This window comes from Ipomoea triloba, chromosome 13 (assembly GCF_003576645.1).
Source record: "Ipomoea triloba cultivar NCNSP0323 chromosome 13, ASM357664v1".
Classification (NCBI taxonomy): Eukaryota; Viridiplantae; Streptophyta; class Magnoliopsida; order Solanales; family Convolvulaceae; genus Ipomoea; species Ipomoea triloba.
Window position 1 is genome coordinate 30,689,007 of NC_044928.1, and position 23,946 is coordinate 30,712,952.

The 23,946-nt window shown below is 31.8% G+C and overlaps 1 protein-coding gene across 1 annotated transcript; it reads right to left on the reverse strand.

The window, feature by feature from the left end:
• Positions 1-3,310: 3,310 nt before the first annotated feature.
• Positions 3,311-4,948, reverse strand: LOC116001764 (protein BIG GRAIN 1-like E). The gene is made up of 3 exons (XM_031241701.1): positions 4,489-4,948; positions 3,661-4,225; positions 3,311-3,476 (listed from the first exon to the last, which is right to left on the reverse strand). The coding sequence occupies exons 1-2, from the start codon at positions 4,946-4,948 to the stop codon at positions 3,816-3,818; spliced, it is 870 nt and encodes a 289-aa protein (XP_031097561.1). The 3' UTR covers positions 3,311-3,476; positions 3,661-3,815.
• Between the last annotated feature and the right edge of the window lie 18,998 nt (positions 4,949-23,946).

Sequence of the window (23,946 nt, forward strand, 5' to 3'; positions counted from 1 at the left end):
GTTATGGACCGGGATCTACCTTGCAAGATGGACTTGAGTCTATGTTTACAATTTTAGAATCGTATGTTCATAATTTTAGAATTTTATGTTTACAATTTCAGAACTTTATATTCAAAAGTATAACACAATCGGTGTTTAGTTGGATGAAAATGTTGAACTCATGGATTCAATATGTTTGGGCCACTTATTTGGGCCATTTGGGCCTTAGAATGATCTAGAATTAACCCATTGGGCACCTACGACCATGCCACTATATTGATATATATATTGGGTCACTTTTCTTTTTTCCTTTTCAAAATTATTTATTATATAAGGTTCAGGTCCACCCACGTTCGTTCCGAGAGGTACGGCTGGTCGGGTTCTCCCAAAATTCTTCCCCACAGAGAGAGCTCACTTGCCTTAATTTTTTATTTTTACATCTTTAAAATATTTATTTTCATTATAAGTTATACACAACCAACACCCCTACCATGCATGCAAAAGTGACGATCTTGTAAGTTCATCCACAATTTTATTTTACTCTCTAATAACGTGGTTTAGCTTGATGAGTTAAAATATTTATTTCCATTATAAGTTATACACAACCAACACCCCTACCATGCATGCAAAAGTGACGATCTTATAAGTTCATCCACAATTTTATTTTACTCTCTAATAACGTGGTTTAGCTTGATGAGTTAGTTCTTATTATCTTTCCAAATTTAAGCCTACACTCTTTAAGCAGATTATGCAATTGATATTTTAAGATCAATAATATTGTAAATGTTTATCAAACTTTTGATTGATGTGTTTAAGAAAATGATTGTTTGTAAATTTTAATAAACCGAGGTTTCTTCCTAAAAGTCCAAAAGAGTCTCACGAGTCACGCCTACTAATTTAGCTTTAAAACCTTTTTGCACCCAATGTAATCATCACAAAGCAAGACTATTAGATTACATCCTCACCTTTTTAAAGTTCTAATTATTATGGCTGGCTTTAATTAGGGTCTGTTATATTATAGTTTTAAAGATTCTTAGCCTTTTTAATGCTTTTTCTCTTCTTTTTCTTTTCTTGAATTGCATCGTTTGCAGTGATTATCCTTTTCCGTACTAACTATATTACTATAATAATTTCATTGATTAGCGGTGGCCACAACTATTTATGAACATTTTAGAATGGCATATAATAAGAATGTCGATTGAATGATAAGCATAATCACTATTTAAGGGTGTGTATAATGTAAATAATGTTTCTGTGTAATAATAATCTTCAATCAGATTAGGAAGATATTAGATTAAGAAGGTATTGACAAAAGTTGATTACATGATATTCTTATACGATAATTATGCTCCACCTCTTTTCGAGGTTAGTTGTTGAAGAAACTTCTAGTTAGATAAAGGAAAAAGTATTGAATCTATTAAATTGAGACAGTTGATCGATAAACCGGCTGCTAATACAATTGTAAAGTTTGAAGGTTTTACTAAACTATAGACTCGCTCTTAACCCTAGCATGCACGATGCATTTTAAAAGAATAAAAATTAAATTCGAAATTTTTTATCATAAAATACAATTCTTATAACTTATATCAATCTATCAATCTATGCAACAACTTAAATTCTTATAACTTATATGGAATAATAATTTTTACCAAATTTGCTTTGGGGCATTTTATCATTGTACATACCAAATATGTTAAGTTGAGATGGAAGATGATATATATAGTGAACATGGATTAAAGAAGATTAATATATCTCTAAATTCATAGCCACATAAAATGATAACGTTTTTATGGATCAGATATTGCTAGTAGAGACTCCAACATCTTGGTATCGAAACGTGACACTGATGGTTATGTAAGTATAAAAATAATAATAAAATTGTGTCTTCCCTACTATACTTTTTGGTTATAGTGATAATTAAACACCTGATCTGATAATTGGTCAAATTATAGTACTGACACACATATATATAAATATAAGGAAATAAAGTTGTGCATCAAATGATGATTGATGTTCAGATCAGATAGATGAGTTTCTCCATCTGGGGTGTGGGAAATTTCTGATTAATCATGCACAACAATCATTCCCAACTGCTAAAGTGGGTAAAATTATCATTTTCTTGAACAGCATATCATCATCCAAAATGTGCTGCCAAAACCCAAAAGCAAAGAAGAAAACAACAAAAACCAGACATACAAACATTCTGGACTGTGCATGTACAGTGAAAATCTGTGATTTTAACCACCAAAGACAGACATCAAAAAAAGGAAAACAAACCAGAATCTAAGACCATATCTAGGCAAGAAAAATGAACATTTTTGCTTTACGTGGATCCCCATCACCAAAAGGAAAAGAAGGTGGAGAAAAATACTACGTGCAGGGTGCTCAGCCTGTTGTGTAAGGAACAGACATTTTTTTAGATCTTATCATTATTAATTTCTTTTTGAACATATCAGTGCTTAAGCTCATTTGAAAAAAAAATAAAAATTATTAGAATCAAATTTTTTGTTACCATGCTTAAATGCGGCGTTGTCTAAGAAGTTTGAGCTGTTGCGTTGCATGTAACAATGGGGTCCAACGGATACTTTGCACCATAACGTTGTCTGATCTCTTAGACTAAATTCTTGATCTACTAAGAGGTATTTTCAACTTGATGAGATATTGATTTGATATAAAGATTGAATTTAAGCTCGAATTAATATATATATTACACACTCAACTTATTGTGTTTGTAGGTTTATGAGCATATGTTAATTGTTTATGTAAATAATTATACTCGCTATTTTGAAAGAGTTTTTAGTTTTTTAAAGTATAAAATTAAAGGTATGATGCCATTAAAAACAAAAACTAATGCTTGATTTTGATAGGCACCTTTGCTAATTAGCGGTTTAATTTAGTCAAAAAGTTATTTTAAAATATATAGTTGGATGAACGTAACTTTCTATGAATATACAATATTAATATCAAATGACAACGGCCTCGGGAGAGCCCCTTCTATTGGGGCATGATTGAGTCTTGGTTGAATAATAAATCTCATTTTTATATGTAGATATATATCTAGTAGTTTTACTTATTTTTTATTTAATTTAATATTCTAAAAAATAATATTATGTATTTAAATCTCTTTTAAAAATACATATGCTAATATCTAAAGCAATTATTGAAAAATGCTTAAATAATGGAACACACTTATACTGTCATATGCCATTTCAATTGCAAATTTAAACAATTTATATCCTAACATCTAATAAGTAACTACTAATTTCCTCAAATTTCTTTCTTTTTATACAAACAACAAACGTAGTCAACTACATTGTAAAAGAGTCAGCAGTACTAAAAAATAAAAATATGCAGATCACTGATACAAAATTAACATATCACCCAATAAATATAATCTACCATTACATTAAAGAAAAAAAAAAGTTCAGAAACAAACCTTAATTACAACACATTAGCTAAGTCAGGAAGCATGGTTTAAGTTGCCCAATATTCCACACCTATGTTCATTAATAAAGACATCAACTTGAAAAACAAAAATGAATATTATCATCATGGTAAAATTACAATGAACATATCTTCATAAACTAACCTTGTTGGAACATAACCCAAATTGCAAGATACAATTTTTCCAATTAAACTAAAAGCTTAATGCTTGAAATTCTTGTTGGATCAAACGCTTACCCCTAATTAAGTCTACCACGATGGTAGGGTGCTGAATAGACTCTTCCAGTCGTGCCTAACAATCCCCTTCCAGCACCTACCAGCCTCAACTGAACAGCAGTTCGATGACAGGAAATTGGACTCGCCCTCCAAGCTGGCACCTAACAATCCTACCATCAAATTGCCGCAGTGGAAATTGGTGCACTTCTCTTGATGCTATCCATTTTGGTGGTTTCATAAACAGGCAAACCACTTGAGGAGTAGAAGTCCATCAGCAATTCACTGTTGGGTAAATCGAACAGATCAGAGCTGGTGTCACTGTCTGCATCATCATCTTCTCCATTGAACTTTCTCTTCTCAGTTTCTTCTGCTGGGTATCTGGAATCTCCATTATTACTGTTATTCTTGGTGCTCATGAGCTTGTATTTCTGTGATGAGACCCCATTGGGCTTTTCCCCATGGGGTTCAATCACCTTGTGATTCTTGAGCCCATTGATGACTTGTTGGTCTGAGAAAACGGCGAAGTCTTTGTAGGATTTTGTGGGAGTGTATGCGCAGGGGGGAGGGGTTCTAAAGCCAGAATTACCTGAAGAAGAGAAGAGAAGAAATTAGGAAATAATTATAACAGTCTCCCACTTGATTCAGGTGACACCTTTATTATATGAATCAACATTAAGAATATATTATTTTTGACCCTTATTACTGGAAGTCCACTTGATTCAGTGACACATTTATTATATGAATCAAGATTAGGAATAAATTATTTCTGATCCTTATTACTGGAAGGCCACTTGATTCAGGTGACACATTTATTATATGAGTTAAAGTTAGGAATAAATTATTTCTGACCTTTATTACTGGGAGGCATGGTGGGATTTGAAGGGGCATTAGTTGTGGAGCTTCTGATGCTATAAAAATGGCTGATGCTACTTCTCCTTCTTCTCCTCACCCCTCCGGGGCTTTCATCTTCATCATCTTTCCCCGATTTCGACTTCGATTTCTTCTTTGTTTGGTTGAAGAGGGAGTTGAGGAAGCTGGCAAGTCTGCCTCCTGGGGAGCTAGGCTGCTTGTGCTTCTTGATGTTGTTGTTGTTAGAGGCCTGTGGTTTTTCCATTTCGGGTGGGAGAATTAGCGACGATTTTCGGAACGAAATGGCCATGTCTAGGCTCTTTCGTCCACCTCTCCAGGGCTCATAGTGAGTCCTGTGTGCAAAAGATGAGATTTCATTGGCATCTGCAAAGTATTTTGCAGCCTCAAACACATCAAGCTCCCCCGAGTCATTTCTCCAGTGCAGGGATTTCTTGGACATTTTTTGAGGTTTTGGAGTTATGTATGCATGCAGCAAGAAATGTGTGTGTGTCTAGGAAGCTTGATAGTTAAGGATTTGAGAAATATAATGGAGAGAGAGAGGAGAGAGAGAGAGGAGTTTGAGTGATGATAGCTAGCCAGATAGCTTGGGAGCAATAGTGGATAGATCAATTAATTAGGTGTTGCATGCATTCTATGATATGGAAGGTGGATATATATGTCTACTTGTGTTGGGTTGCGACTTAGAGGGCCAAGTTCAGCTAGCATCTCGTCCATCTGATTATGGCGTTGACGGTTACGCAAATATATATAAGGAAATAAAATTGTGTTTTCGCTACTAGATAGCTATAGCTTTTGACGTAGTGGTAAGTGTTTGATCTGAAAATTGGTATCAAAGTAGGTCATGGGCTGGTAGGTGCTGGGAGGGGATTGTGTTGGTTGCAACTTGGAGGACCCAGTCCAATTAACATTCTGACATTGAACTGTGGCACTGATTGGTATGTTTTCGCTACTAAATAGCTATAGCTTTTAACGTAGTGGTAAGTGCTTGATCTGAAATTGGTATCAAAGTAGGTCATGGGCTGGTAGGTGCTGGGAGGGGATTGTGTTGGGTTGCAGCTTGGAAAACCAAGTCCAATATTCTAATATTATTGGACCGTGACGCTGATTGGTACACAAGTATAAGAAATTAAAATTGTGCATTTACTACTAACTATATATAGTTTTTGACGGTAAGAACTCCATCCTCACAACTTGCTTGTTGTTCACATTTTTACATGAAAGTAGAGCCACTCAAAATTGAATTTCAATATTGATAGCTTTTTGTTAATAGAATGGAGGAGGTGGGGTAGAATATATGAGACTAACTTTTAATTTGTTTTGTTTGGTTCTCATGTTAAGAGGGGTGATATTGATGTTGTGCATTGTGGGGGGCAAAGAGCAGAGCTGTATTTCCTTGCATTGGATTCTCATTTCATTTTACTTTTTGCAGTGGGATTTAGCTTTCAATTAGCTAGTGCATGCTAGCATGGGGTTATAGTAGTTTATGGTTTTTAATTTGCATATATTTCTTAGATTTTCAATTTATTTATTAATATTATTAGTCCATCTATATATATAGAAAAATAAGAACCCCTAAACACAATTCAATTAATAAATTTCTCATATTTTATATAATCAATATTATATAATATTTTTCTTTTTTTTTGAGAAAGTTACCCTTCGATCTATACTTTTAGTTAGTGCTAGAGATCGAGTCATGTATTTCTGATCACTTAAAAAATAGATAAAAGTTTATAAAACTTTCGAAAAATTTGACCACCTTTTATGTAGTCCAAAAGTGGTCAAAATTTCTTATTATCTTTGTCGAGTAGTTAGAAAATTTTGAACATTAGAAAAATTTTAAGTTTATAAATAATCTAAGTGGTTCGTATTATTGACCACTTTCACCTGATCCCTGATGTTAAGAAATGGTGTATCTGGTCTCTAATGTTAGGACTTTGCTAAAACCCTATAAACTAAACTTTTAATATCACAAATAAAATTTTTTTTAAATACTACTGTGATCTCTCACTTGAGAGCCACAACTATGCCACTTGACCACAGGTCTTTGGCATATCACAAATAAAAAAAAAAAAAAGAAAAAAATTTATACCACAATCAAACTTGAGGGCAGAAATTATCATTTTCTCCAATTTTTTTTTTCAATCATGGATCTAGGTTTTGGGCCTGGATTAGTTGTAACACACCAAAAAAGTAAGATGGTTGAAATGAATAGTAATAAGAGAGATAATATTCAAATTTAGACTTCGTATTTGAAACTAGTGCAGTCTACTAGACAAAAAGAGTATTGATAGAACTAAATAGCACATGTTTAGCATTATTGTGCAATCCATTGCTATACAGCCTATACTAGCCTAGGGTTGTAAAAGGCTACTAAACTATTGTGGCATTAAGCACTAGCTGACCATATAAAAATTTTGCACCACAAAAGCCTATGTATCAAGTGAACCTTGATATATGTTGATAATGATTGTGGGGAATTAAATAAGATGATGAATGAGAATGAAGCTGTAAATGAACTTTGGATTCTTGCTAACCATAATTTCTCTTCTTCTTCTTCTTTTTTCCTTGATATAAGAGGAAAAGCTTCACGATTTAGTTGCATAAACGGTAGCCAATCAAGCTACTTTCACGCAATCAGTAAAGGTTGAGTTTCACGAAGTGAAATATAAAAGACATGACGTCCAGTTCCAAAAGAAGTGGTCGAGTGGATGTAACATGATTCTCCTACCAGAAAGTCATCAGTTTGATTCTTGCCAGCACATTTTTAGTCGAGCTCGTTGCACATGATCTTTCTAGTGCGGTTGTTCTTATTATGCAAGAGTATGATTTCCCTCGTCATCCAAAAAGACACGAAGCCCGACACCAATTGTGGGTGTTCAAGACTCGTTGCCATCCAGGTGATAAATTCTTTTTGAATCTTATGATATATGCTTTATCCCTAAATTGGAGTAAGCTTTTTAGGATGAGTGCTTGCAAAAAGCAAAAGTAAAGAAGATAGAAAAAAGTTAATTACGACATAGAGGATATTCCAAACCTTAAAAAGAAAAGTTTAAAAAAAATATTATATATATTTATTGAAAATATTATTAGAAATATTTTGTTTGCCATCCAAAAAATTTGTAGACACACAATTAAAGAGGACAAAACTGGAATGGTCCCTCAAATCCTGCATTTGGAAAAACGTACACATGCAGGTCAAAAGAAATCCAATGTCCAAAGCTCTTTATTATCTCATCTTATAATTACAAAGTTTGATTTTTATGGATTAAATTGTAATGAACATAAATTTTTGGGGTTTGATGTGGAAAGCAAGTACTAAACATAAAACATTAAATTTTGAATTGTTGTGGCACACCCCTTGTTGGTCCATCAAAAGTAGTGAAAATCATTGCTTCTATATATTGATCTTTCTAAGAAGAAAATTAAATAACAACCATATATATTTTTAAATAAATCAATATTTTTGTGTGGATTCAATAATATATGTTTTGTAGATTTTTTTTTCTCTAAAGTTTATGTAAATTATTATGAGAAAGAATTGACGGGCATTGGCTTGGAAGGCCAAGTTCGGTATTTTATTATTAAAATGTGGTATTGATTGATGTACAAATATAATGAGTAAAATTGTTCATTTACTATTAGTTATAACTTTTGACATAGTGATAAACATATGATCCTAACAATGATTAATTAAGGAAACGTCAAGGTTGGGGATTAGGTAGTAAATCTCCACGGCCACGCTGTCTTGCTCTGTTGCCATTCCTAATAAAATAAATAACAATTAAATTGAAGATTTAAATGTTAGTGATGATTTCTATAATATTGCATTTGAGACCACATACACGTGCAATGGCATTGCGTGCACACTTTGAATATAGTGAACCCACCCCCAATATGATCATGACATTGCTCATTTTTGGGATCTCATACATATTTAGTTGTCAAATTAGATCAGAACTAGTGGCCTGCGAGAACGTGTGAGTTAATCTCATTTTTTTTTTTTTAGCTAAAATGGCCAGGGTTGAAACCTAGCTATGGAAAAATAGGGTGTTATTTCTATAATTATGACAATGCAGTTGAATAACTTAATAATGGGGGGCATTCTTATTTAGATAACTATTAGTGTACGCAAGATCTATAATAGAGCGCTCATGTGTGTGCACTATTAATTATTCGTGAATGCACTATTAAACGTACATTTTCAAATTCATAATCGTAATTACAGAAATACCACTACTTTTTTTTTTTACCTAAATTTTTGATCTTTGATCATAGAGATTAGTCTACATATTGTGATCATGAGAATACTAATTCTTATGAAAGTGAGACCTTATATTTATATACGTCTACGTCTATTTTGTGACAATCATTTTCAACACCAAACTTTTGTGACGACTTTGGAAATATTAACATTGGAGCTTTAATAATTTTGACAATTACATTTGGTGCATGGTCCCAAAACTCCATCTATCAATTCTAGAGTATTTATATTATTGCATGAACATTTTTTCATTCATATAAATATACGGTCTCTAAAAACTTTGGCACCTAATGGCTAAAATGCTGACTACTTATTGGTGTAGAAATATATATGCACCCACCCTAGCTATATTTACTGATATAAGTGTATTTACTGATACAATACTCAAGTCAAAGTCTTAATTAACTTCAGCATAAACGTTTGAGTAAAAATTTGACCTTAATTTAAGTATCACTCTACAATTTTCGAGTCAATGTGAAATCATATTATGTATGTACATGCATATAGAGGAATTTCTAAAATATCGTATGATATGGTGTTGTAGTTCGAAAATAGTGAGGGTTCAAATCGATAGTGGTTTAATTTTGGCAAAATATATATAAATACTTTATTCGATATTATTTAGCATTTGTCACTCCACCCATGAGATCACGAAATCTTTTTAATGGGAAACAAATACTTTCCATTCCCACCATATATGGTTGATATTATTATCAATTGAATGGCATACCCTACATTAAGCCAGTTTACATGAACACAAGCTGTCGCAGTAGTGGCATTTTATTTTTCCTTACTTTATCCTTAATGGGCCATATTTTTAATTGATGTATCGAATATAGCTAGTCGGAGCAGTAGTTAAGTGGGTGGAGCATAATTCTCATACTAGAAAGTCAGGTTCGAATTTTGTCAACACCTTCATGGTCAAATCTATCACACAAAGTGTTCCTAATGCTGTTTACTTTTTATGTGTAGTTTGCGAACTATTACATAAGAGTGGAGTTTACTGGTCGGATACTCGGATCGTAACATTAAATTTTATGAAGCTAGCAAGTATTAAGGGAAATTGTCTGTTTTCTAGTATTGTCTTTTGCACTCCCATCCAAGAAAAAGAAGAACCTTTTCTTTACCTTTAAAAAGATGATGAACCAATATATTAAAATATATGTATTATATTAAGCCTCCACTAAAAAATAATACCGCATGTAGAAATATAGTTATTTCGAGTAATGGGTAAATTTTGAATAAGAATATTATAGATTTATAGTATTGTAGGTTTATTATTTTATAATTATCTCCAACATGATAAAATTTTTTGATAATACAATATTATTAGAATTTGATCTTTTATAGAAAAAGTGGCAATTTTGGTATTCTAATTGTTAAAAAAAATAGTCAATTCAATCTTTTAACTACACGAGTGACTACACATTTGGTTTTTGAGTTGTCAATATTGTGGCGGGATCAATTCTTAAGGTGACAAAAATTTTAATTGTGACGACTAAATGCTAAAAACTAAAAATTATCAAGGGGTTTTTTTTTTTCCTGTAAATTTGAAGCGTCATCGCTAATAAAATCATATTTGCATCTTAGGGTGCACAAGTCGTTGATACTTATAAAAAAAATTTGTTGCAAGACATACATACAAAAATAATTTTAAAAAGTTAACATTTTGAATATTTAACAGTAAAAATTAACATTTTAATTATCTTAAGAACTAATTCTGCCATAATCTTAAACAATTCGATCCGGAGCGGAATGTGACGACACATAATTGAAAGACTGAATTAGCTATTTGCTGATAACTAAAAGACGAAAACTATCATTTTCCTTTTGACATATCAAGAACACATCCAACAATCACCTATCATGTTATAAATTGAAGATAGAGAAAGGGCAAACAAGGGGAATAGAGATAAACAACTAAACAAGTGCTGTAAAATCTTGAGCCTCATAGGTGTGGACCATGAAAGCCCACAAGCTAAGGGAGAGAAGTCTAAAACGTTTTCTTTATTGATTTAAGGCCACAAAACATTGGGCCAGCCAATTGGTCCTAACTATAATCAACATTTGTTGTCTGTCGGCTGCCCCATCGAACTCTCACCCACCACTACCTTAGCTTCTCCAACCCCATGCATGCTTTCCTGTTGTCTTCATCATATCTTGATTAGATTAGAGTAGGGATCCAAAGACACTCTAGCTTATGATCACTTGCTTAATTAATACAAGTCTAAAGTTGTATTGAGTTTTATTTTGTTACAAATTATAGAATGTGTACCTTGTTGTCCTGGCCAGGAAGATAGAGGCAACTAACTGTCCTCCAAACTAGCTTTTAAGAGATTTATTTACCAGCTAGTCGTATGTCTTGATTTAAGTCGATTAGTTATGAATAACCTAAGATGGTTTACTTTCGTGCAGTCCTTTATTGGTTATGGTCGCAAAGCAAGTTTCACTGAAAGCGCATATAACGGCTGTGAACTTTCTCGTAAATAAAAAACTTTTAAGAGATTTAATTAGTGACATGATGGTTAAATAAATCTTCAAAACTTTTTTTTTTAAATGTAGTTGGGTCGATGGTAAAGTATATACACACTGTAGTAGTCAAAGTATGGTCAAGAATACTTTATTATTTAAGTAGGTAAAGAGTAGCTCGGTTAACGTAACAGGGGTTAGAGGTTCCGAGCTAAAATGACTATTAAGAGCAAACAACCAAAAGTCCCCCACTTACCATTAAATGTTGTATATTTAGGTTGTCAGGGGGACAGGTATCGGCCCTGCGGTATGATTGCCGCGTGACCGACATGCACGGGGCTACGGCCAGGCCCTTTGCCAGCGGGCCAAGTGTAGAGAGGTTAGGGTATAAGGGCCCACCAAGCGTGGTACAGGGCACAATGCCAGTCTGACCCTCCCGAGCTACTATACGCTCGCTTCTACACCCGTCCATGCATCACTGGATAGGCCGATAAGGAAGGTCGGATAGATCGGTATATGGATATCGGTAAAAGATTATGACCAGGGAATAATCCCTATCAGTCGAGTTATTTGTTTATATGGCGTCCAAAACGCACTTTTAGTATGGAGTAATGGTGTCCTATGTTAAAGAGTTAAATCTGTAAGTGTGACTCATATTGAATTCATATTTGTCTCACAGTGGTCAAATTAAAATACCTGATTCCATATGCAAAACTCGATCTTAATTCAGAATTGTATTGCATTCATAAGAGTAATATAATAAACAACAGCAAAAAAAAAGAAGTTAATTTGTTAGGTTTGTTATTTAAGATTATTTAACCACATAGGAGAGGTAAACCACATCAAAAAGACTATGTGTGACGAGTTCAATTAAGAGAGTGTTGATGATAAGAGTCAAACTGGTGACTTTTTGGTATGAAAATTATACTCCACTCATTCAAGTACCCTTTCATGGCATAATTAAACATATTTGATTAGTGAAATACTAGTTAGTACTTAGTAGTATTGTATTCAACATAGTAAGGAAGAAAAAAAACGCATCCTCTATATATATATATATATATATATATTATTTCTAGCTATAAGCTAGCTAGGGACAAGATCCAAGTAACATGTTGTGTCTGTTTCTTTTACTATACACCACCCATCTAAAGTCATATCTCTTGGACATGGTTTTCTCACACATGTACACAATTTCTGATTTTCTACCCATTTTTACTTAAGATTTTGAGCTCTTTCCACATTAATGGGATTATCTCACTTAATTAATTTGCAGATAATTTGGTTATATACATGCATGATCATGTTTGGGAAACCAAGAGAATTGAAATTCCATTTCAAGGTTTTGTTTCTAAAAATCTAACATATATTCTCTAACATAATGTTTATATTGACCAGAAATATAGATCATGTAACTATTTTCAAATTGATTAAATAAAAATCTAATAGGCATTTCATATAAGTAAATGATTCATAAGTATTGGTGGCAAAGATTCTATAGGATAAGTCAATGTGTGACCCTTGTTTAAAAAAAAAAAAAAAGTCAATGTGTGACCCTTGTTTTAATCATTATAACAATTACAGAGTTGCTGCAAAGAGATTTATTGTGTCAACTGATTCATATTAATCGGGAAGTTAATTTTTGCGCCAATTGGATGACTTTATTAGTCAAGATCTAGAGTTTGATTTTCATGAGTTTTAAAAACCCTGTGGATGACATCCCCAACCCATATTCTAATCGCACACTCTATGAGGTCATACAGTCTCACTTTTTATGTAATCCGTAAATGTTAGTTTATATCTAAGATATTTTTAAAAACATATTTAATTGACTAAAATGTCACATATAAGAGTCACGTCACAACAAACACGTTATAATATGGGAAGTGCCATAGAGCTAGCTAGTTAAGCTACCTACAAACTACTAACTTTAAGTGAGATTTATGAAGACATGATTTTACTTTTTGAAGATAAGGTTTATATGTGATACCCATTAGAAGGACATTGCTAATAGGGCTAAAAGTCCAAACGTGGCAACACAACCAACACACAAAGTGCTTCTTCACCATCTCAACTCTACAAATAGGTATCTTTGAAAGTGGATTATTATTACTTCAATTCTTTTATATGTTGCATTGTCTTAATGCTTATAAGGCCTAAGGTACAGCTCACAAAGGCAACATGGTCTCCAAATTACTCAATACTTCAATCACTTGATAGCAATGAATTGAAATTAAGAAACCCTATCCTTATCTTCACAAAAATAAAGTGCATTTTGTTTGTAGCTTGTCTGTTTCTTCCATGGGCATTGCACTTGGATGGAGAGGATGAACAAGAGATAGACAAATGCATTTGTGTGTGTATGTATATATTCTTGTTCTTTAGATTAACAACAGAAGAGACATCGTGAAATGAACTACCACCTTTTTAATTTCTCCCACATGCGACCACTACTTGAGGGTGCGCAATGAGGTTCCTCTATAAAGACCCTGCAATGGGCTTATTACAACGATGTATCTGTTCATAACTACTTTCTCAACCTACTGAAATACAAAGAGTCAATACCCCTGCCTCCACTGAGGCATAAACCTACAAACTTCTCATATAGGAGTACAACTTGGTGCCACTAGACTACAAGGTCTTGGCATTTTAACTGAATTAATTATTCACTTGTGTCCAACTAAATTTTGAGTTTCAATTTTATAAAGCTTGGTTTAAATTGACTTATTAGTATTCACATAAAATTAACTAAATATATACTTACTTTATAAGTACTTAGTGCGTGCCAAGTAGCTTCTGATCTGATAACATCACAATTACTCTCCATAAAAGAGCGAGGTTTGAATCTCATCACAATCAAGGTTAACATTATGTCACGTTATTTAAGTACAGTTCGATAATATGTGATATCTTTAAAAAGTTTCAAAATTAGTGTATATATAATTTTTAACTAAACAGTCGTGATCTAAATTATCTAGTTTTTCAAATCGGAATATTCGGACAAAATAATATTTAATTATCATGCTCTTATCCCTAGTCATTTCTATCTACTCAAGACAAGTCATGTTTCCTGCCACATACATGAATGCATTTAAAGTGGAAATTAAATGAAAAAAACACACCCAAAAAAAAAAAAAAGTGAAAATGTTGAGTGTGTGACAAGGATTGGATTAAGATTCCATTCAAAAGGCAATCTCCATCACTTGGATGGATCAATATTCTTGCTAATATAATGTAGGTTATAAAAAATTTTCTAGAATTTGGAAAAGAGAATTTAAGTTTTAAGGAACATGTTCAGTCATCAGTCCCATGACCATCTTTTTGTGTCCCCTAAAGACAGCACAAATCAAAGTTTAAGATTAAATAACTAAAGTCTTATCACTGGTCTGATTCCACAGGTCAATTCATGCAACCATATGGAAAATTAGGAAGTGAAGCACACACTTTACAACTATGCATTTATTATGAAGAAATTATTAATAGTAAATCACGATATTATTATTAGCATCTTTTTTTTAATGGGCACGTTGAGATATACACTAAAAGGGATTCTTGCCTAAAAAGGATGGCCAAGTGGGTATATAAAACATGATTCTTGTATTTGATGGTCACAAATTCGATTATTGCCAACAATCTTTTGGTCAATCTCATTGCACGGGGTCGTTTAGTTTGTCTTTCATGTGTGGTTTGTAGAATTGCAGGTTATTACACAAGAGCGTGATTTACCTAGTACACACCCAGATATAGTGGTTATGATTTCTTGATGTAACAAAAATGTCTATTCTTTCTTTTTAATAAACCACATTGTAATGAAAAAAAATATTCAAATTTTTAGAATATATTTTGCATATCAAGTTCAAACGCTTACAATTACTAAAAGTTATAACAAGTAGTGAGAGAACAATTTTATTTCGTTATACTTGTATAACCGTGAGTATTATGCTACTTGTGAATTTCCGTGTTTTGTCTATGAAAATCCATTGATAAATTAAATATCTATTGAATTTTTCTATTGATTTTTTTTAGTGGGCCTTCTAAAGTCTAAACACTCCCCCCAAAAAGTGTAGACAGATCCACACCCTCCATCTTGAGAAATCAAATGCTAAAATCTTACAATTACTAAATTTTCAAGTTTGCAATAATTATAAAATGAAATATGCTCTTACAATCTTTCAAAAATTATAAAATTGACATCGTGTCTTTTTTATTAAAACCATCAACCATTAATGAACCATGATGGACGGTTGAGATCAGTCTTCACAACCATCAACCATTAATGAACCATGATGGACGGTTAAAATCAGTCTTCACTGTTTGTGAAAGAACCATGTTCTCATTTTATCTAGCCATTATATATACACAAACTACAAATGTAAAATTGATTACTTGCCTATTAGTGGGTTGTGTATATGTTTCAACATTTTATGTTCATATTGTGATCATCTCAACTTGTTAATGAACATGTTTGCATAAATGGTTAAGTATACTAGAGAGAGAAGTCAACAGACGGCAGCCCAACAGCCCTAAAAGACTTTTTCTGTCATTCTCACAAGTCACATTTTGGGCTTCCACTAAAGTAGAATGAGCTTATTGGGCACCTATGACAAGTACTGATATTTTGCATGGTTGTTGACACTTCATCTTCAAAGGATGACAATTGACAAATAATATATAGTTGGGTATTTATATTATTCTTACCCACAAAAGACATTATTATTTTCTCACCCTTAAGGCCCCAACATTTCAACCCGACAGAATAGTAGAATAGTAAATTCTAATGATTCAAAAATCTAGATAGAGGACCAATGTTTGGTGCCTACAATGAACCACTACATTGGGTAAACTTCTACACTATCGTTGCTCATGCTCGATTTAGTGTTTTTTTTTCTTTTACCTACAATCTACTACTCAAGAATCACCAAAGCCACATTCTATGTTTTTTCTATTACTCTCTTCATACAAGGTATGAAAAATTCTACAATTGCCTAATCATACAAATAAAAAAAAGAAGGGTAACATTTTTTAAATCATAAATAACTATCATTATATTTATAAAAATGACACTGCTCCTTATTTATTTAATGCAGTACATATCATGCTTTTTATTATAATAGTAAAAATTTTCAAAAATCATACAATAAATGTGATAGAGAATATAACCTCGGTGTATGTCTTTATGCTCATTTATCGTCCCAATCGTCTTTATCATTAACTTTTGTAACACATTTAGGAGTACGCTCGTGAGTTCCTAACCACGTATGTAGTCGAGAACCTCATTAGATTAATCATAAGGCTTGATTAGAGGTCGGCAGGCTATTCTCGAGCCAAATTGATTGGATGTGATTAACATAATGAATCAATAATCTTAAAATAAGGCTAAACTGACTACCTAGAAATACGTTATATCAAGTACATGTGACTTGTCAACTTTATTTAGACAAATGTTAAGTATAAAGCCAGTGCTTGCTCGCCTAACTTAAACATGACAAGCGGTGAGCATGCCGATAACCCGAAACTTGTACCCCATTTTTCATCTATAAAAGCTACATTAAATACAGTCAAAGGGGACTTTAGGTCAAGATTTCAAGGACAAGAAGGTTGGAGCTTCCCGATCATAACTTAACTTATATATTGTATATATTATATCAAAATGATAAATTAATTAAGAGATGAGAGTAGTAATTGTAACTATATATGATATATAATAGGTAGATAGGTAAGTAAGTGGCGATGAGGTTAAAAGAAAACTAATTGTAACGCATCCGAAGTTTTTAATATGGAGGAGTGTTGTCATATACATTGATTCTAGCTAGCAATCTAGCATCATTCCCACACTCACTAATTCCAATTATCTTCTTCGATAAGGAGAATTTGAATATTGGATAACACGTCTTATTGGATAAGAGCTTTGTGGAAAGCTCCTACATACACAAAGAAAGAAAGGATTTGGATCCTCATATTCTTGCTAGTCTTGGATTAAGATAGTATTTAAAGCTAGGCCAGGATTATCTCTTAGATCAGAGAATGACTCAAATTTGATAAATGAAATGATTGGTGTAGTTAATTATTTTTTTTAAAAAAATGTCCCATCAAGTGGGAGGAGATACTTCAAAATAAAAAGTTTAGCTAGCCCCTATTCAAGGCATATATGCACTCTCCTAGCATGGGAAACACCCATACCATCTCCATCAAGTGCTAACTAACCGCCAAGTTTTATTCTTTGAAAACATGAAAAACCTAGATTAGTCACATACTTTTATTATAGAACACTATTTAGGACTTTGTATTTTAAACATATACTAGAATTTATTCTCCATCTTCTTATATTTATTATTATAAAAGACCTTGTGGTCAAGCAGCATGAAGTAATTTTCTGCCAAAGACCTTGTGGTCTAGTAGCACCCGGTTGCACCCGCACATGGGAGGGGGTGGATTCGAGCCTCAGTGCAGGTGATATTGGCTCTTTGTGCTTCATTTGGTTGAGAAAGTAACTATGACTCTTTGTGCTTCATTTGGTTGAGAAAGTAACTATGAACAGATACTACATTGTAACAGAGTCAATAGTACTCAAAAAAATATGAAAAAAAAAATTATAAACATTATTATCATTTATCATTCATACTGACAAGTAGTCTTTGTATCCTTATAAATACATCTTTTCATCATATACTTTATAAATCCTGGATTGATCAATAATAAGATTATTTCCAGAACTATTGTTCTTATATGGCCAACAACACCCCCCCCCCGCATCATCTCCGAGATTGTTTGTCCAACCCTAGCCTTGATAAATACGCCACAAACATATAATTCATCACTTTATCTCCATTAAACTTACTTCCTCAAACTATATGTTTTGGAAGACTCAACTTGTTCCCTTTCTCCGCACCAGCTTTACTTGCCGCTCACTTATGACACCCATCCACATTAACCTAAACCTATCGCATCCCTCTTACAATACATCATTTGCAAGAATTGAACTCGTAACTTGCACGTAGAATCATGTTTCACCCATTTCGAGGCTATAGTTTTTCTTTATGACGTGGTAAATTCGCAGTCACTACCCAAATGTATATACTAGGTAAACTCGTCTTGTAACTCTAACATACACAAGACTACAAGGGAGTAAACAAATCTAAATTGTCCGATCCATAATTGACCTTGTGACTATTAAACCAATCCAGCTATGTTACCCATTTATCCAATATTTTTTTTTTTGAAAACCCACTTACCCAATATAGTTATTATTGTTAATTACTCCGTATAAAACTACTCCATAGTAGACATTAGAGAATTAATATTTAAAGGGAAGAAAACACTACATTTTACCTAATAATTAATGAATGCTAACGAGGGAGGCATTGATTCTGCACCCAAGACAGGAGATGCTGTCATTGTCGATTCCAGACTTCAAGTACGCTAACGTGTCGACATATGGTTGGATATCTCTTCGTATTTATACAACCAATTTATTATTATTACTGTTATTACGTTGTTGCACTGTCAATATAATTGTGGTAGTGATACATACCTAATTACCTATACTCTATGATTTCGAATAAAGAAAAAAGAAAATATTATTTATATCAAATTCTTATTAAATATTTATAGTTTTATATCTACTACTAATAAGAGCCAAAGAGAGTTAGGCCTAAAATGGGTAAAAAAAATGGCGGTCAAATTATTTAATCAAATGAATGGTTCAGATGAATTCTTTAATCAAATAGATTGTTAAGATAATTCAGATTAATATTGTTAATAGAGATTACCTAATTTAACCATACTTTTATGATTATCCGTTAAGTTTTCCGTTAAATATTATGTTCTCCGTTAATATTCCGTTAACTTTTAACTTACTCATTAATTTCTATAAGAAAGGTCTTAGGTTCGAACCTCATCTCAATCAAATTTGACATAATTAAGTTTCTCACTCTATTTTACTCTTATTAAATTAAATAAATTAGTAGCTACAACAAAAAAATGATACATATGTATTTTTTTAAATTTAGAATTATGTGTCTACAATACCTTTATTTGAAAAAATTATTCATTATCAAAAAATTAAATTAAATAAGAGAAATAATTTCATTAGTTATATTGTCTTTATTTTCTCTCATGCAAAGATTCTTTACATTCAAATTTATCAATTGATATTCATTACATTGTCCATTATCTTATTTTTACAATATCTTGTAATTAAATATCAAAGTTATAGTACAAAATAATGTTATATATTTATTTACTAAGTATTTTATTAATACTATGAAAAAAAAATTAAAATAATTTGAAGCTAATTATATTAACTACTTGGGGATTGGCTGACAAAGAGAATACTCAAATAATAACCCAACAAATTGAAGCAGAATCACTCTATTTTACTCTTATTGAATTAAATAAATTAGTAGTTACACCAAAAAATGATACATATGTATTTCTTTAATACCCTGAAAAAATAAAAAATAATAGTTTGAAACCAATCATATTAACTACTTGGGTAATTTGTTGACAATGAAAGTACTCAAATAACCCATTACCCAACAAATTGAAGCGAGAAACTACCTTTTAATATCTTTGGAATACATAATATTTTAAATTTTCAAATTTTTATTAATTAATTTAATCTTTTTTCTTAACCTAGGGATTTCTTTATCCACAATAACTCATTCAACAATAATGGCTGAACCAAATGAACCCCAAGCAGAACACCTAAAGGAAAGTCCATAGCTCCTATATCATAATCTCATTGCATGACGTTGTCATCTATGCTACCAACAATATCCGAATTGCAAATAACACACTACCAACAAAAAGGAAGAGAACAAATAGTAAAAATAAAGACAATGACAATGTTACTCAACAGAGAATTAAGAACCACTTAGGAAAATTCAAATTAAAAGTAGTATTTATTTAGACTATCATTTTTAGACCAAATATTTAGACTATCGATTTTACAAGGTTGCAAACATTTATTTTAGTACTCCGTAATAATTATAATGAATTTTTTATATTATCTTGGATTCATGATATACTTTGAGTTAGATATTTAAATAAAAAATTTCGACATTCAATTACCCATGCATATATAAACTTCTCCTATATAATATTGCAATGATATACTTTCAAATATTTATTTAAATATAAACATTGGGCATTAACTCATTCGCGCAATGCGCGTATAAACTAGTAATCAAATAAAATTTCAATTGGTTGTACTCTCACGTTCTCCTCTCTTTATTTTGATTTCAATTCTTTGTCGTCCTCTGTTCGAATGGCTCTGTTGTATAACTTGAGGGGCTTCTCGACTCCTAGACTTACTTTTTAATAAAGTTTTCATTTTGCAGGAAAAAAAATTAAATAAAGCTTTGTTAAAGTATTTTTATAATTTTTTTTCCATTAGAAAGGTATTATAAATTAATCGATTTTATTATGTCTTTTTTTTTCAAAGTAAATTACATTAAATAATAAAATACTTAATATTGTAAAGTATTGTCTATTCAAAAGTACAAATACATGCGAAAAAAGAGGTTTTCGATTTCGTAGCCACTAAGAATACGTAACTAGATATTTGTATCAAATTTATATTATAATTTAGACCCCAAGAAAATATAATAGCATGGCACTAGGTGATGAATTGATGATGATGGATTGATGGTTGTTGTAGTTAATATTAATATTAATAATATTATTTATATTTTTATATATAAGGTGTTAACCACACTTTTATATATATATATATATAAAAAATTACAAGGTTCTAAGTTTGACTCTGCGTGAATTATTTTACATATATGATATACGTTTGCACATGCATCCTCACTTGATTTATCTCCATTTTAGTTAATCATTATCATTATAAAATAAAATTAAGAATATAACTTTATAGTGTTCATTATGCATGGTGTCACATACTTACATTGTATCAATCATGGTTTTACGTTTTAAAGCACATTATCTTATACGGAGTACAATATAATCAATTATATTGTTTTTTTGGTACCATGCATAACACTTAATATATTTATATATCTGATATCATACTAAATTTGGATTGCTTTGGAGCCAATTAAGTAACTGTTGTGTTGAATCCATTATTTTATCGACAAAATTTTTTTCCACCCGATATATGAGCTCCCTTTATTTTTTTTAAAGCAAAAAAGCAATTAATATATGAGCTCACTTTATATAGATATATTATTATAATTTAAAGAAAATTGTAAAATGCCCTCAAATAGGTGACCAAAATTGTGAAACATGTTTATCATATTAAAAAGTCACGAATTTGAATCTGTCTAACACTTTATTAATCAAATCCGTCACATATAACCGGTCTTTTTAATGCGATTTATCTCTCCTATGTGATTAAAAGTGGAGCACTTATGTCTAAAAACTTTTACGTATACTATTAAAATTTCCTGATAGAAATAGCTGCATTTGAAATTTGTAGTTAAGATTGCCTTCGTCTTTAAACTAAAGAAAACAACTAATCATCAATTGTTATATCATGGAATAATTTTTTTTTTTAAAGTAAAAAAGAAAATAAATATAGTAGAACGTAATTTAAAATATCTAGAACGGTAGTTAACACAAATAGTTATTTGACACGATTCTGAGGTCCTTTTGAACTGTCGCTGACAGACCCTTTGATGATGTTTCTCACGGTTTCCATATATTGGGAATTCGAATATTGATTGATTGGACTGTTGGTTTCTAAAAGTTTGTAATTTCTATATGTACACAAGGGCTTAATGGTCTCAATGTCCATCATAAATTGTCCCATGAACATAGTGGCATGCCTTGCCCCTTCTTAGTGCTCGACACGTCAATTCCTCACCAAGTTTAATGTAGGGTTTGACTTGACACCATGGTCAAGCAACATGCATAAATGTCATTGTGAGTTACAGTAAATAATATATACAAATATGAGTGAAATAGGTTACTCAATTACACATTAAATTATAATTAAGTCATCAAATTAAAAATATATATAATTTGATTCTGAATAATACAAACTCATGCAATTCGATCTAAAATTACATATTTATCTGAAAATATTTTGACATAGGGGTTACCAAATTTAAAAATAATTTTAAATAAAATTATAATTAAAAAAAAAAAAGAATTGCCAGAGACGAAGGCTTCACCTCCGTCCTCGGCAGGCTTCGTCTCCATGGCCGAAGACGAAGGTCGTCTCCCTGGCCATGGAGACAAGCTTGTCGGAGATGAAGACTTCATCTTCGTCTTCGACAATTCTTTTTTTTATTTTAATATTTTATAATCATTTTACTTAAAATTATTTTTAAATTCAGTAACCGCCACCTGAGCACATTTTCAGTAAACATGTCATTTTGGATTGAATTGTATGAGTTTGTGTTGTTTAGGGACCCAATTGCATTTTTTGAGTTCAATGGTCTAATTGAAGTTTGGTGTGCAGTTGAGTTGAGTGACCTATTTGACCCTTATTCTAATAACATACATGTAATATAATTTTTTATCTCACTGATCAGTATTGTTTGTATGACGGGTTCTATCAAGAAAGTTGATAAGAATATACATAACATATAGGTTTGTTCTCCATTTTACTCGATTAACGATAGCTGGAAGTCGATCTTGTTGAAACGAGTAGGTAGTATGTGAAGCATCTCTTCAGTCATCCCATCATATAATTCAAGCCACCTCATAGAAGGTAGATGGCGTGACCGACCTGACTGATCAGTAGATGAGTGCCACATATTCTTGTTGGGGGAATTTCAGCAAGTGCTCCTAGTTCAATGCTATAAAAGCCGGTTCGCTCCTCAAAATGGGGATTACAATAATACATCTCATCTGCATATCATGCTCAACTCGCTCGAATCTTGTTAACACTAATAATAACAATATGCGATATTAGCTGGTACACAATATTGTTATATCTGATACTATTGGCACCATATAGGAAAATGTTATAAATAATATAATCATAGGATTTATTAAAAATTAAAATTTTAAGTAACTATTAAGAAATAAACTGCTACTTAAATACATAGTTTCTTCTTAGCTTTCATTGAGTAAATGCATGCATTTCTCATCTAATGCAACATTGTTTATAGTTTTATTGTGAAATAACATTTTGACTTAATAGAAAAAAAAACCCCGAAAACATGACCTAGTTGGCAAAGATTCACAATGAGATAAAGTAATCTAGGTTACTCATAGAGTCATAACGTAACTGATCAGTTCAAACCAATATGGCCATACACGACTTCTATTGGAAGTCAAACTTGAAACATTATTGTGGTTACTAAGGCAATTACTTGACCAATTTTGCTAGAGTAATTGTATCAAATTCGACTCTTATAAAAATGTTTTAATTATTTAATTCGTATTAAAGGTTGCTACAATTGGTATGTATTAGTTTGTTGCATGGTGATACATGAACGTAAGTGTCTTAATTAATGTATTCAGTATATATATTTACTTCATCAACTATACACAAATAAATAAATAATTATAGGGGTATTTTACTTGTAAACATACACATGAATATGGTTACAACAATATATAATTTGTTGGCATACAATATTTTTGGTGAAGCTTGAACTATACCTAGTTTAAATTTATAAAACCCTAAATCCTGCACAATTCAAAGATTACACTAATTAAAATCGAAATTCATTCCACTTTTTAATCACTCAACTATACTGTAATCTTTATTTTTCATTCTCGAC